At 36.6% G+C, this 14,984-nt stretch overlaps 2 protein-coding genes across 4 annotated transcripts; both read right to left on the bottom strand.

Moving 5' to 3' along the window:
* Nucleotides 1–358: 358 nt before the first annotated feature.
* Nucleotides 359–8,025, bottom strand: LOC106372785. Of its 3 annotated transcripts, none has more exons than XM_048781083.1 (2): nt 7,423–8,025; nt 359–7,078 (listed from the first exon to the last, which is right to left on the bottom strand). In XM_048781083.1, the coding sequence occupies exon 2, from the start codon at nt 4,272–4,274 to the stop codon at nt 2,757–2,759; it is 1,518 nt and encodes a 505-aa protein (XP_048637040.1). In that variant the 5' UTR covers nt 4,275–7,078; nt 7,423–8,025; the 3' UTR covers nt 359–2,756. The 3 variants fall into 3 exon arrangements, with proteins under 3 accessions (XP_048637040.1, XP_048637041.1, XP_022550180.2); XM_048781084.1 differs by having other exon boundaries at nt 5,143–7,078; nt 7,423–7,874; XM_022694459.2 differs by having other exon boundaries at nt 5,143–7,078; nt 7,423–7,752.
* Nucleotides 8,026–9,265: 1,240 nt separating this feature from the next.
* LOC106453760 (serine/threonine-protein phosphatase BSL1 homolog) lies at nt 9,266–14,571 on the bottom strand. The gene is made up of 18 exons (XM_048781026.1): nt 13,912–14,571; nt 13,753–13,813; nt 13,547–13,625; nt 13,344–13,423; nt 13,154–13,248; nt 12,706–12,808; nt 12,541–12,613; nt 12,293–12,397; nt 12,001–12,082; nt 11,724–11,840; nt 11,566–11,641; nt 11,389–11,482; nt 11,075–11,313; nt 10,886–10,970; nt 10,385–10,782; nt 10,234–10,309; nt 10,009–10,144; nt 9,266–9,852 (listed from the first exon to the last, which is right to left on the bottom strand). Exons 1-18 carry the CDS (start codon nt 14,093–14,095, stop codon nt 9,596–9,598), a joined length of 2,340 nt encoding a protein of 779 aa, XP_048636983.1. The 5' UTR covers nt 14,096–14,571; the 3' UTR covers nt 9,266–9,595.
* Nucleotides 14,572–14,984: the final 413 nt, after the last annotated feature.

Here is a 14,984-nt window from a genome sequence, read left to right as displayed (position 1 = left end):
GCGATACGTAGCGACCGAGCGGGACGATCGCTCGGTCGCTACGTAGCGACCGAGCGGGACGATCGCTCGGTTGCTACGTAGCGACCGAGCTTTGGCTCGAGCTCGGTCGCTATGTAGCGACCGAGCTTTGGCTCGAGCTCGGTCGCTACGTAGCGACCGAGCGGGACGATCGCTCGGTCGCTACGTAGCGACCTGTTTCGAGCTTTTCGTCGGACATCTCGATTCTTTCTTCCGTAAAGCTTTTTCGTAAGAAAGAGTCTATTCCGAAAAATACTCTTCGGAGAAATTCTTATTTTCTTCCTTGGACGTTTTGAATGTTAAATTTGTCGTAACCGTTTTTTGACCCCCAACAACAATCCGTTGCAAACGTAACCTGAACCTGTCTTAAAATCTTCATGCATTCCATTGCCCATATCAATGCCTCCATTTCCGAATGGAGAGGTGATAAACATGCACGGACATTTCGTGCGCCTAACAAACCATCAAAGCCTGGTAAAGTACTATACCAGCCTTGCCCTGAGAACAAATCCTTATCTTTCCACGAGCCGTCTATAAAGCACCATCTTCCTGAATTCGTTTGAATGGAACTAATATGTACATCCGGTGCCACTGGCTGATCCCTTATAACCTGAGCCTCAGCCCAAAGTGTTGATTCCAGTTCGGCTATTTTGAGAGTATCCCTCGGATCAATATCAATATTGCTAAAAACCTTATTATTCCAACCTTTCCAAATATACCATAAGATCCATGCAAACTGATGATCATCCATCTTTGGATTAACTCTCCAAAAGAGATGGTCCATATTAGTAAAGAAAGAATCTGTAGGAAAAATATTCGGATTCGATGGTATCTTAGATAATGCCCACACTTGTCGTGCTGGCAGACAATCAAAAAATACATGGTTAATCGATTCCTCCTGGTCTCCACAACGGGAACAATATATGTCTCCTTGTATTCCTCTCGCATTTAGGTTCTTCATGACCGCTATACAACCTGAAAGCAACTGCCATAAGAAATACCTTATCTTTAGAGGACACTGCAATTTCAAGCAGTATGCTTTAAGGGCATCCACTGTGGGTCCATAAAATTTCGGTGGTTTTTCCTTATCTGAATAGACACGTTCTACTTGGTACCCAGATTGTACCGTGTATTTTCCATTGTTAGTGAAATGCCATCCATTCCTATCTTCCATCTGATTTTTACTCAAAGGAATACTTGTAATGATTTTAATATCCTCAGGATCAACCAAATTCCTTATTGCCTATAGATTCCATGTGCGGGATTCCGAATGAATAAGGGAATCCACTGTGAGATCCGGGTAACTGTGATTAAAATTTTTATTTGCTGGTCTTGGGCGAGTGGATGGGATCCAGGGATCATTCCATACAGATATGGATGATCCTGTCCCCACCCGTTTAATTAGTCCTTTACAAACCAGAGATCTAGCAGAAATAATACTCCTCCAGCCATATGACGGAGAGTAAGAGCGAATCGGTTCCAAGGGTGAAACATTCCTGTAGTACCGTCCTTTGAAAACTCGAGAAAAAAGGGTATACGGTTTCTCTATCAGCCGCCACAATTGCTTACCAAGCATCGCCGTATTAAAGTCCGTAAGATCCTTAAACCCAAGACCACCATCATCTTTAGGGACACATAGTTTATCCCATGATTTCCAATGCATCCCTTTTGTGCCTCCCCCTGGGCTCCACCAGAACTGGGCTACAGCACTAGTGAGCTTCTTCATTGTAGCCTTTGGTAATCGATAGACAGACATCACATGATTGGGTAAAGCCGTAATCACCTCTTTTCCTCCTTTTGTAAAAAATCGAAAGGTCCATCCATTAACTCTATTGTTCAGTCTTTCTTGTACAAACCCAAACACTTGTACCTTAGAACCTCCAAGACACTCCGGTAACCCTAAATAAGATCCCATTCCTCCTATGTTCTGAATTCCCAGAATATCTCTCAGTTCTTGACGACAAGAATCTTCAATCTTATGTCCAAATTGAATTGAGGATTTCTGAAAATTTATTTGTTGCCCTGAAACCATTTCATATTCCTTCAAAATCCTAAGAATAGTCTGACATTCTTCCTTTTTCGCCTTACAAAAAAAAAGACTATCATCTGCAAACAATAAGTGGGAAACTACTGGGCAAGCTCTCGCTACCTTTAGACCCGTTAACTGTTTCAGACGTTCTGCCTTCTTTATGTTAGCAATTAATGCCTCTGTACACATAATGAACAGATAAGAAGATAAGGGATCCCCCTGACGTAGCCCTCGTTGGGGAATTATTAAACCCCGTGGCTGCCCATTAAGAAAACCCTGTACTGAACCGAAGATATACATTCTCTCATTAATTTAATCCAACGAGGGTCAAAACCCATCCTGTGAAGAAGAGCCTCAATAAAATTCCATTCAATCCGATCATATGCCTTGCTCATATCCGTTTTTATCGTCATAAACTTGTTTTGACAAGATTTATTAGTTCTTAATCCATGAAACATTTCCTGGGCAATAAGAATATTATCCGAAATTAATCTTCCTGCCACGAAAGCCGATTGGGTTTCCGATATTAACCGTGGGAGGCAAATTTTCAACCGTTGACACAAAACTTTCGAGATGATTTTATAACCAACATTACATAAACTTATCGGCCTTAATTCCGTCATTCTTGTAGGCCTTTCCGTCTTTGGGATCATACAAATATTGGTTATATTTAACCTTGGATCCAAAACACCTGTAACCAAGAAATTATTTACCAACTCGACCACATCCTTCTTAATAATATGCCAAGAATGCTGGAAAAAAGGACTGTCATCCCATCCGGTCCTGGCGCCTTTTCTGGATGCATCATGAATAAACCCTGCCGAACCTCTTCCTCTGTTGCTGCACGCATTAATGTTTGATTCATCTGTGGAGAGATGGATGGTACAATCTCATCCAAGAAACTATCAAACTCCGTCGGATTAGTAGTAGCAAACAAACCCTCAAAATATTCTACCGCCACCTTTTCAACTCCATTGTCACCCGTAATCCAATTACCCAATTCATCATGAAGGCCCACAATTTTATTACGGATCCGGCGTTGCTTTGTCAACGCATGATAAAATTTAGTATTAAGGTCCCCTGATGAATACCACATATTTCTACTTTTTTGATGCCAATATTCCTCTTCATCCTTGTAAGCCTCTTGTAATTTCCTAGAAACCTCAAGGATCTCCTCTTGTGATCTATCATTATCTGTCTGTACTTCTTCCAGCACTTGTTGTAGATCTTTAATTTTATCCTTTCCATATGGTGGATTATCCTTCCGCCAAGAAGATATTTCGTGGTGGCAATTACTAATCTTTGTGAAAAAATCCTCTACATGGCCTTCATGATTCCCTGTCCACCCTGATGTAATTGATTCCATCAGCCCCTCTTGACCAATCCATCTCTTATCGAACCTAAATTGTCCCCTTTTTCTTCTGTTAATTTTATCATCCAAGACAGCCAGAACTGGTCGGTGATCTGACCCCACCATCCTCAAATATTCTGTGTATGAATATGGAAAAATCGTATGCCATTCCTCATTCGCTAACGCCCGATCCAAACGACATCTAACCGTCACTGCACCTTTTCCTTTACCTCTTCTCCCTTGCCAGGAAAAAGTATTACCACGAGCTGGAAATTCCAATAATCCACTATTTCTTATCATATTATTAAAAGATATAAAAGAAGTTGGGCATCTCACAGCCCCTCCGTCCTTTTCATGATTTCCAGTAATTTCATTTAAATCTCCTATGATGAACCAAGGATCCGATCGTGATATTCCATATCGCGTCAGTCTCTCCCAAACCTGATCCCTCATTTTTGGGATCGGATCGCCATAGACAAAAGTAAGAAAAACTTGTTTCCCATTTGCCACCGCCTCTATATCTATCATCCTATTGCTAGAATATAGAATCTTAACCTGGTACTCATTATTGTAAAAAAGTGCCAAACCTCCACTTCTCCCAGATGGGTCCACAGTAACCAAACTATCATAACCAAAATGGGATTGAACCCCTTGTACAAACTCAGCATCTTGTTTTGTTTCAGATAAAAAAAGGAATCCCGGTTTATGTTTATGCCATATTTCTCGAAGGTAACTGATGGTCCAATGACTCCCCAGTCCTCTACAATTCCAGCTTAATATATTCATATATAAAAAATAATGGAATGCTCCTTGGAGCCTGAAAGACTTGGTCTTGAAGATAACCACGAAATACCTACTACCCCATCCCTTCTCCATTTTGTGAAACCATAATTCAAAACATTAACTATCTTGATTAGCCACTCCCGCCTATTCATTTCATCCGCTGCATAAAAGTCGTGAAATCTAAAACTCCATAATGGTGTGCTATATGAGAGCCAACATGACCTTCTCATCATTCTTATTATTACCATCGTAATTACAACTATTTTCAGACAGCATACCATTAAAACCCAAAAGCACCAAGAACCATAATAACAAAGGTAAACTTCCTCACAAAATACCTTTAACCCGCCCTGGAATAATCTGTGATAAGTAAAAAATATAAAGATCTCGAAATAATATAAACCAACCGCCTCAATTATGCCATTGCACCTTATTGTGTTCCCCAAATCCTTATACTCTCCGCTTGAGATGTTAGCCAAAAAGCCTAAATTATACAGTAACCATATCCACATTTTCACTATTTTTCATACCATAATGTAACCCAAAAAACCGAAGGTTTGAGGCCTCTCATACTCAATGATCGCCTGAAGCTTCACCAACTGAAACCCAATTTGTAAATGAAACCCCACACTGCACCATAACCCTAAAAGCCACCAGCACATCTGCCCAATTCTCTCTCGTTCCTGCCACACCCGAAAACAACACCAACAGATATTGACATACAAAACCCAGACATTTACCACAGGCCATAGCATTAATACAACAACCCTATCGTGCCCTATACCTGCTAAGGTGCACACGTCTCTACCATTTCCATTCTGACAATAAAAACTAAATACTCCCAACCAACCATGGATCCAAAAACACGGAAAGACTACCTTTCTTTTGCCTATTGAGCCAACTAAAGCCCCCATACACCTGAAAAACCATTTCTCTCCAGCACACTGAGACCCATATTTTCCTCTATAAGACCCATATGTTCCAAAAGAATCAAAAGTAATAAATAAATACCACATATCCCGCAACAAACTCGTATTCCATTGCTTAACCAAACAACATAAAAGTGAAAAAACCATTGCAATCTCATAATCCTTAACTATTATTAATAAAAGAAAAATGCTCATAAAGCTTATTTTTGAATTCCAAATGCTAATATCAAGAACCAAGCCCTGCTTGCTCCATCCCAATCTGCCGTTTTGAAACATAAAATTATGGTCTTGGTAGTCCCGGCTTCGGGTTTGACGTGCCCTTAGTATCCAGTTGCTTGTTGATCTCCCCCTGGCGTGTTCCTGTTTTAGCTCCAGTGCGCTTGCGTGGGGAAGCCAATGCATTAGCAATCCTCATCTTAGTACTGACCGCAGTCCCCTCCACTGGTTTTAAAAGCCTTTTACGTATTCCATGTTTCTTTTCCAGTTCATCTTCAGCCATCACCTTATCATCCTCAGCAAGAACCAGTGCCTCGTCCTCTTGAAAATCTTCTTCACCTGCCCTGTCCAGCTCTCGCATTGCTTCCTCCATCTCTCTTTCAGAGCACTCTTGTAGATCATCTACGGCATCCATGTCGATCCCATTTGCAAGAAAAACCTCCCTTATCTCATCCATCTCCATAATCTTATCCTCATTGATAGCAGGCTTATTCCCTACCAGGCCCTGAATCACTTGTATCCCTCTTTCCGCATCCATTGCGTCCGATATGACCTTTGTTCCGGTCGCTTGCGTCTTTGCAAGCTCTTCTTGAAAAGTTTGTGAAGGTAGTTGTTGATTGGAGACCTCCACAGCCTTTATTTCTCCCTCCTCCTGAGCCTCTACAACCTTTCTCTCCTGAACCTCTGTGTGCGTTCCTCGCAGCAGTTGTTGATCTCCAACCGGTCCTGAAACACCCCTAGAACGTCCCTCCTGAGCTATCACTCTTGAGTCCTCTCTGCGTGGCACTCGCTGCCTATAAGCCTCACCATTTCCCCTATAGTTGCCACGGTTGTTAGACGATCCTTTATTCCCTTTCTCAGCCACCCGCACCCATTTAGAATCATTCTCCTCAATCATTTTACCTTTTCCTTTTCCATAATAGTCCCGACCATCTCTCTCCTTCTGCTGATAGCCCGTGTTCCCATTAATAACAACCCCTTTATAACTCCGAGCCTTATCCTCATGCTTCCCTCCTTCATGCCACCCCCCCCCCCCCCCCCATTACCTTCTCTTGTTTCCCTCCTCTTCTCTGGACTCATCTTCACCTCTGGCTTGGCAAGAGGACAATTAGCTTCTGTATGACACAAGCTAGCACAGATAGGGCAATATCCAAATAGCTTTTCATATCTTAGAGAAATCAGAGTTTCCTCCGCCTCATAATATTCTCCCCCCTTGAAATCCACAGTAGTCTCAAAACAGAGCTGTTGAAAAGCATCCACCACCACCTGAACACGTAATTGCTCGAGATCTACGGAGACCGTTTTTCCAAGAGAATCACCAATGCTTTCCAAAGTGGGACGTGTCCTAAATTCCATGGGAACTCCTAGAACGCGCACCCAAAACGGAATCTCCGCCGGGAACAGCTGTGACTTCCTCGGTTGCCATCTTGCAAGAGCCAACATCCAGTAATCAAAGTGATAAGGTTGTAGCTTCAGAACCCCTTCAATCTGTTCCTCCGTCTGAAAATCGAACTGGAATTTGCCAAACCCCAAGTCCGTCCCCACGATCCGATCCTCCAGCTTCCAGATTTTTGGAATGTTCTGTATCAGTGCCTGCATATCCTGCTCTGGTGGATTCATGCATCTTCCAATTAGACTTTTTGAGTAGGTCTTGACAAGAGCCGAATTGTCAAAGTGCGGCACCGAGATCTTCAACCTTTTCCGAGCCCCCTCACCCTCCTTGCTGTCCCCACCGGATCCCAAAAGTTGACTCTGAGTCATGATCAAGCAAACAATAGCAAAAGAAGGATCTTTATTATGAAGAAATATCAAGAAACTTAAAAAAGTGATACAGCAAATAAAGCTCCGTCCATGGTTTTTATATTGATCACTGTTTCCAGATTCTCTACACCCATATTTTCCTTTATTAAGACCAAATATCCCACAATTGAAACCATAATTGTGTTTTCCCTTCCAAGTTTTCCTTAATATCTGTTTATCGCAAACCCACGAGATCCACAAATACCATATCCCCATCGTAGCCAATCCGTAAATGATTTCCTCAATCTCCATATGAGAAATGACAATCCTTTGCAATGAATGATTTGTAGAAATACCTGGGAAATCACACGATCTCCGCATAAAGAGAATCGCAATCGAGATCCTATCCACTCCATCTCGATCCTTTGCCTGCGATTCTCTAAATCTTATTTCCCCAAAGTAACTGCGATCACCATCCCTCTCAGAAGTCCCGTATCCTGAGAATCCAATCTTTCCTTTGCTGATAACCCAATCGAAATCTCCTCCTTCCCATCGATTTCCCGGATCCCAATTTCGAAACACCATCAGAACCCTAGAACTGGTTCGTCATCGCCATCGCCATCAGAGAAAGCGTTTTTTTCGTCAATTAATCTATACTATTATTTGCGAAGTAAATTTTTCCAACAGAACTCTCACGTTAAAAGTTAGAGCGGTTAATATCATTTATACCCTTAATTAATAAATTATCTAAATTAATCAAAAAATAAAAACAAATTTCAAATCTATCTGATTAAAAAGTAAAAACATGTTTTAAAACATAAGATAATTCTTAGATATATTATGTTGTTATCTGAAAATAATATTTTATTATAAAATTTATAGTTAGATTTAAAAAAAATTATAATTAAATACTAATGATTTTCTAAAATAATTCTAATATGCGAATGTTCTTAAAATTTAACACACCAATAACCATTTATATATTTTGATAAAAACTAATGAATATATATTAATAATATTTTATTTATATGTTATATTAGATAATTGACTATAAGTAAATATAATAAAATTCTCAAAAATAAAATATATTTTTAAAACATAAGATAATTCCTAAATATGTTGTGTTTTTATCTGAAAATATTTATTTCTATTATAAAATATATATTTTAGTGTTTGATTTATCTTTTTAAAAACATAATTAATAATTTATTATGTTAGTTTTGATTTAATAGTTATAAATATATAAATATTTATAAGAATACTATGCCCGTATATGCGGGTAGAACACCTAGTCTCACGTTAAAAGTTAGAGCGGTTAATATCATTTATACCCTTAATGAATAAATTATCTAAATTAATCAAAAAATAAAAAAGAATTTCAAATCTATCTGATTAAAAAGTAAAAACATGTTTTAAAACATAAGATAATTCTTAGATATATTATGTTGTTATCTGAAAATAATATTTTATTATAAAATTTATAGTTAGATATAAAAAAAATTATAATTAAATGCTAATGATTTTCTAAAATAATTCTAATATGCGAATGTTCTTAAAATTTAACACACCAATAACCATTTATATATTTTGATAAAAACTAATGAATATATATTAATAATATTTTATTTATATGTTATATTAGATAATTGACTATAAGTAAATATAATAAAATTTTCAAAAATAAAATATATTTTTAAAACATAAGATAATTCCTAAATATGTTGTGTTTTTATCTGAAAATATTTATTTCTATTATAAAATATAAATTTTAGTGTTTGATTTATCTTTTTTAAAAACATAATTAATAATTTATTATGTTAGTTTTGATTTAATAGTTATAAATATATAAATATTTATAAGAACACTATGCCCGCATATGCGGGTAGAACACTCAGTATATATTTATGAATGAAGATATAATTGTCGCTTAACCTTTTAGTAAAACCTATTTTGCTCACTTTGCCATATGTGTGCTATTTTTAAATAAAAAAAAATAAAAATCTATTTAGGAGATTTGCATATTATGAAAATTATTCTTAAAATGGTCAAGAAAATATCCACTTTGAAACTTGAGTCTCCCATCAAATACCAAATAAAGTTGTAAAACAAGTTCTTTAAAAGTTATAAGAAAACAAAAGCTAGGGAATCTATTTAGGAGATTTGCATATTATGAAAATTATTCTTAAAATGGTCAAGAAATTATCCACTTTGAAACTTGAGTCTCCCATCAAATACCAAATAAAGTTGTAAAACAAGTTCTTTAAAAGTTATAAGAAAACAAAAGCTAGGGACTAGATAAATGATAATCATAAGTTTCTTCCACACTATTGTGACATGCAGACGAACGCTTTCACCTCTTCAACCGCAACTTCCCAATAAAAAATCTCTTCTTTATGAAGTTGAGCCTTGCTCAAAGTCAGGCTTTCGTTGCCCGCGAATTGGAGTAGGCGGCCTCTCTCTGTCCACCTATAAAACAATATTTAAACTCAGCAACAGAAACATGTTTTTTTTTGGTAAAAATGTTAAATTTTATACCAAACTTTTAAATTTGTGAAGATATACAGAGATAACTGGGAGCAGAAAGAAAAATAAATCTAAACAACAACCGAAACATGTTTGATCATATGATCTATATAATACTGGTCCAGAAGGTCTTACCTCAATCCATGCTTTGTCCGGAACGTTTTCTGAAGGTGAGATGGGAGGTGGAAGAGGATGAATCAACTTAGGAACAACGTCTAGATTTCTACCGATAACTAATATTGCTCCAGCATTTTTGAACTTTCCTGTTTACCACAATACCAAAATATATATATTTTACCACAATACCAAAATATATATATATATATTTTTATTTTTCTTACCCTAGTGCAAAGAGAGACTAATACATTTTCAAAAGGATGTTTGTATTGTTTTCAATATATAAAACCAAAAATACTTACCGCAGTAGTTTGTAGCAGAAAAAACAGTAATGAGTTTTCCTTGTGCAAATCTTTCGAAACCATCAAGTACACACTCGTGCCCTCTTATAATCATATCTATATCATTCCTCTCACAAAATGCATTGACCCTATCAGGCTGCATATATATATATATATACAAGACACCATGCCTTAGTAGTGACCGAGAGCTTGAAATGTTATCTAAAGAAAAGAAAGAATTTTTACCCCAAAAGAGACAATATGGGACCCTCTTTCATTTACTCCTATGCCCAAAATGCTATCATGCGCTGTAGGATCAGACCTGTTTATATGTAGAAGACAGAAGCTTGGAAAATAAGTAAGAATTAGTAGAAAAGTGGATGTTATTTTATTTTACCATAATAAGTCTTTGACAACTTTGTAATTATATTCGCAATCCATATCAACGGGCCTCTTGATATTTGTAATCTGTTCCATTGTGAATACTGAGGAACCAATCCCACCGTGTACACAGAAAATTTTCTTCTCGATTAGGGCAGCAAGGGGAAGATGACTGAAAAAATCATTAATCAATTTAAATGCACGATTCCCATCGTTACACTCCTGGTGGTTTACAGAGAAAAAGATTATCATTACTTCATTAGCCAAGAACAAGTAGAAAATATATATTCTGTGAACAGATTGACAGACACGTACTATTCTTTCTATGCATTCATCTAGGAAGCCATACACTGTATTCGTCGCTTCAGCCTCATGATTTCCACGGATCAAATGGATGTTCTTCGGATATTCAACCTGCACAAAAGACACATATACGCATCTTTGAAGATAAAAACAATAATAATAAAATGCTATTTATCAATATCAATATAGATGATGTATATAGACTATCTCTCGCCTTCAAAGCAAGCAGCAATATTATGGTCTCTAAGCTGTGTTTTCCTCGGTCAACATAATCTCCCAAAAATAAATAATCAATATACCTGAAGGCACATTATATATATATTATAAACAATTGTTCAGTGACTATTCATGAGCAAAACTCTGTCATAATGACTTAGAAGAACATCTTTGGTATTGAACTTACGCGATATCTCCTTGCCTTGAAGGATATCCATACTCGTAAAATAGCCGCATCAGATCACCGAATTGACCATGGAGATCTCCAAAGACTTTTATTGGAGCATATAGTTGCAACACTGTTGGCTCTTGCTCGATGATTTGCTTCGCAGCGAAGCACAGTTCAGCCAATTCAGGGAAGCTCAAAAAGAACTTTCTATCGACAGGAGGTTCCCAAGTTTGAGGTCTTAACAAGGTTGAGATGACCTAGACATCAGTCACATCAACCAAGTAAGTGCATGAAGTATGTGAAGATGTAGAGAATATGTTTTTTTTTCATACCTTGTTAACCAAGTCATGTAACTTCTCTCTGGAGAAATTTGGCTTATAACCATCGTTCATGTCACTCGCAGGCGGCCTTGGAGTGTTTTGAGATCTACCCAATAAACAAAAAAAGAGGGATTTTTAAAGTCAAATTATGCATAGACTAAAAGGGTGTAAGAAGTTCAGATATATGACCTCCACAAAAAGGATGGGACTGTTGGTCCAGAACTTAAAAGTTCTCCAGAGATTAGTAAATCGTCGAGTAATACACCTACACAAAAAAATGGTAAAGAAAATGAAAGCTGCAAAATTACCAATGCTTAGGTATATGCGAAAAAGGTCAAAATAATTACCTTCTCTAATCCCACCATACACATATATGCGGCTGCCAATCGATGCAGCAGCATGGAGACTACGTCGCATAACTTCATTAGAAGTATCAACCCATACACCAGTAGAAGTATCAAGCACTACAAAGAAACAAAGAAAGTATCATCCATACTTTTTTGCATTCCATAAATGAAGGAGAACTCAACACTTAACCATTGGTTAAAGCTCCAAAAACAAATTGGGAAACAAATACACAAAAGCAAAACGTCACATGAAATATAAAAACTAGTTAGATATTACCTGAAACAGCTTCTTCAGCATCGACTAGGTGAGTATTACTCAGCGCACCCCCAAAGACATGCAATCGCAGATTTACAAAAACCTGTTAAAAAAGAGACGACGATTATGTTAGTAATATTTTTCTACATGCATCTCATTTCATGTCAATAGGCAATAACAGTCATCTCTTTTTAAGAGTAGAGATAATTCTTTTACGCTTAAGATACTTTCCCCTTTTAATTCATTTTGTAAACGCAGTTAGTGTATATGTGTGTGTGTATTGCAAGTGGTGTGGTAAGATTCTGGTTCTGACCGCTGCATGTTGGTATCTCTTGGAAAGATCTAAGTGTGGACTACGAGTCCACACCCAAAAACCACTACTGCTAAATGGTTCCAGCTTGTAAGTATCTCCCAGTGGCTGCAAAGGCAAACATTAGGGTAAATATATATGCCATGATGCATAGAGAAAAACTCGAAAGAAGAATAAATTTACAAGAAAAGTTATAGCGCTTGACGTTTTGGACTTTTTTTTTAATCTTTACACAGGAGAAGAAAATATACCATCCCATGTTGGTCCCTTCCCCCGTTGAGCATAAAATAACGATGATCTCGAGTACTACTAGCAGAAGCATACCTTAATAAAAATATGAAACAAGGAAGAAGAGTTAACGCAAACAAAAATGATTGACATCAGTTTATTCAGTTAAATCAACCAAATTTACTAACACTCTTCCACAAGGCAGGTCCCCATATGGGTACAATATTTCCCACACATTTGGGTGCCTAGTCGTATTCAATGCCCATGTATCGGCGAGAACCAAATTTCCTTCTTCATAAGACATAAACAAACAAACTTGTGTTAAATATCAACGTTTAGAAACTTTTCACCCACACAAAAAAAAGAATAATCATAAACAAATGCAATATTGTTGTTATGAAAGGTTTAATTTATAGAGTAATTGCTAACAAATCCGATTTAAAACCTCCACTAATTGGTATGTTATACATTTGTTTGAGAAATTTTCTCTCTAAGAGGGAGACATATATATAGAGCAATGCTAACAAATGCGATTGAAAACTACACTAATTGGTATGTTAATGATTTGTTACTCATGCTTGTCCTACGTATACCAATGTCAAACCAAAGTGGAACGAATATATAGATATTTTGTACCGTTGATTCCACCGAATATAACAAGCTTTTCCCCAGCTAAACCCATTACATGGCCATAGCGAGGACATGGAGCCATACCCTTTTGAACCACCACTCTGAACAATATAAATTAAATGCGAAGACATTTCATTGATAAAAGGTAACGTGTATATATATATAATCTCACAGAAATCCATAAATGACACCATACTTTTTCCATTTGAACGTATCACTACTCATGTCAAGGACGTGGAGATCTCCGTTACAAATGCCTGATGGACCAATTCCACCCTGCCAACGAAAACAGTATCCGATCCTCATGTGTCAGTCAGATACATATAGAGGGTCTAGACTCTAGATAACACAATCAAAACCTAACCAAGGAAAATCTTTAAACGATCATTTCAATATCACCTGAATAATGACCCCATCGCCACATGAGACGGCTGCATGATTAGTCCTAGGAGATGGAGGCTCACCTTCTGGATAAACCCTGAACAATCAAGGATCATTACACACCATTAATCAAATGATTTATAGATCTACAACAACAAAAAACCTTAAGCAAAACAAGCTAATTAACATCTGAAAACGAGAGATACATCAATGTTCTCAGTTACCTTGTCCACTTCTTGGTTAAGGAATTGAGACAGTATACTGAATTGGTTAAACATTGTAAACCTGGAACAAAAAAAACAGCCACGTCCCAGAAACGTTACGAAATCCAAAACCCTAACAATTTTGAAAACGTAGGATTAGGGAGTCAATGAAAGACGTACTGTTATCGGATCCACCGCTCGGGACTAAAGTAACCCCGCCGAAGAGGATTAGGCGGTGATAAACTGCCGTGAGTGTATGACCACATCTCGGTCCCGGTAAGTCCTCTTGGGGGTTGAACAAGGTCTGCGTCGTACTCGTTGCGTAAGGAGGAGGGGGAAACTGCCGTAAGTTTAAATCAGCCATGAGAACAATGTTGAGTTACAGATTGGGAGATATAAATTATGCGGCTGCAAAAGATGGTGGCGAAATCCTATCGGGTTCATCTCCATTTTATAGCACAATTTTTTTTTCCTAGTCTCCTTTTGTTTTGGTAAGCAAATAATGATGTTCATATTCAGACAAGTGTCTTGAATGTGTTTCATTCCCAGCAACGGTGCCTAACGGCAAAGTGATAAATGATAACTACGAAACTGCCCATTATTTGGCCTTTGGATGGCTTGTTGCCACGTAGCTGGTCGTTGTTCAATATTTTGTTTCTAAAGTACAAAATGGTCTTTAAGGTAAGGAATCTAAAAGTGAGCTGCACATTTCTTCAATACGAACATTTGTAGATTTCGCTTTGAGTAAGCAATATGGATTAATTTTAGGGAATATTTTTTAAATTAATAAATTGAATAATTTCGTAATTAGTAATAAAATATTATTATAATTACTTTTAAATAAAAATTTATCATAAAACAAAATAAAATAAAATTATATGCTAAATTTTTATAAATTTTATAATTATTGTCTATTTATATTAAAATATACATAATATATGAATTAAAAATGAAATGATATTAAACTGGTAAATTAATTTTTAAAAATATTTTCATTTAAATAAATAAATAAAATAGTATTCACCATTTAAAAAGTTTAAATATTATTCACCATTTAAAAGGAGTAAAATTTGTAAATTATTAAATATTTTTATATAAAATCAAATTCTTAATATATGTTAAACTTTTATATCTACAACTATATATTATCTATTTATTTATTTTTAAAATTAAAGCAATATATTATCTAAAAATGATTATATACCAAATATAATATAATATAGCTAACATTTACTTTAAGTGATATTTACAAA

This window comes from Brassica napus, chromosome A5 (assembly GCF_020379485.1).
Source record: "Brassica napus cultivar Da-Ae chromosome A5, Da-Ae, whole genome shotgun sequence".
Classification (NCBI taxonomy): domain Eukaryota; kingdom Viridiplantae; phylum Streptophyta; class Magnoliopsida; order Brassicales; family Brassicaceae; genus Brassica; species Brassica napus.
This window is presented reverse-complemented; position numbering and strand designations above follow the sequence as displayed.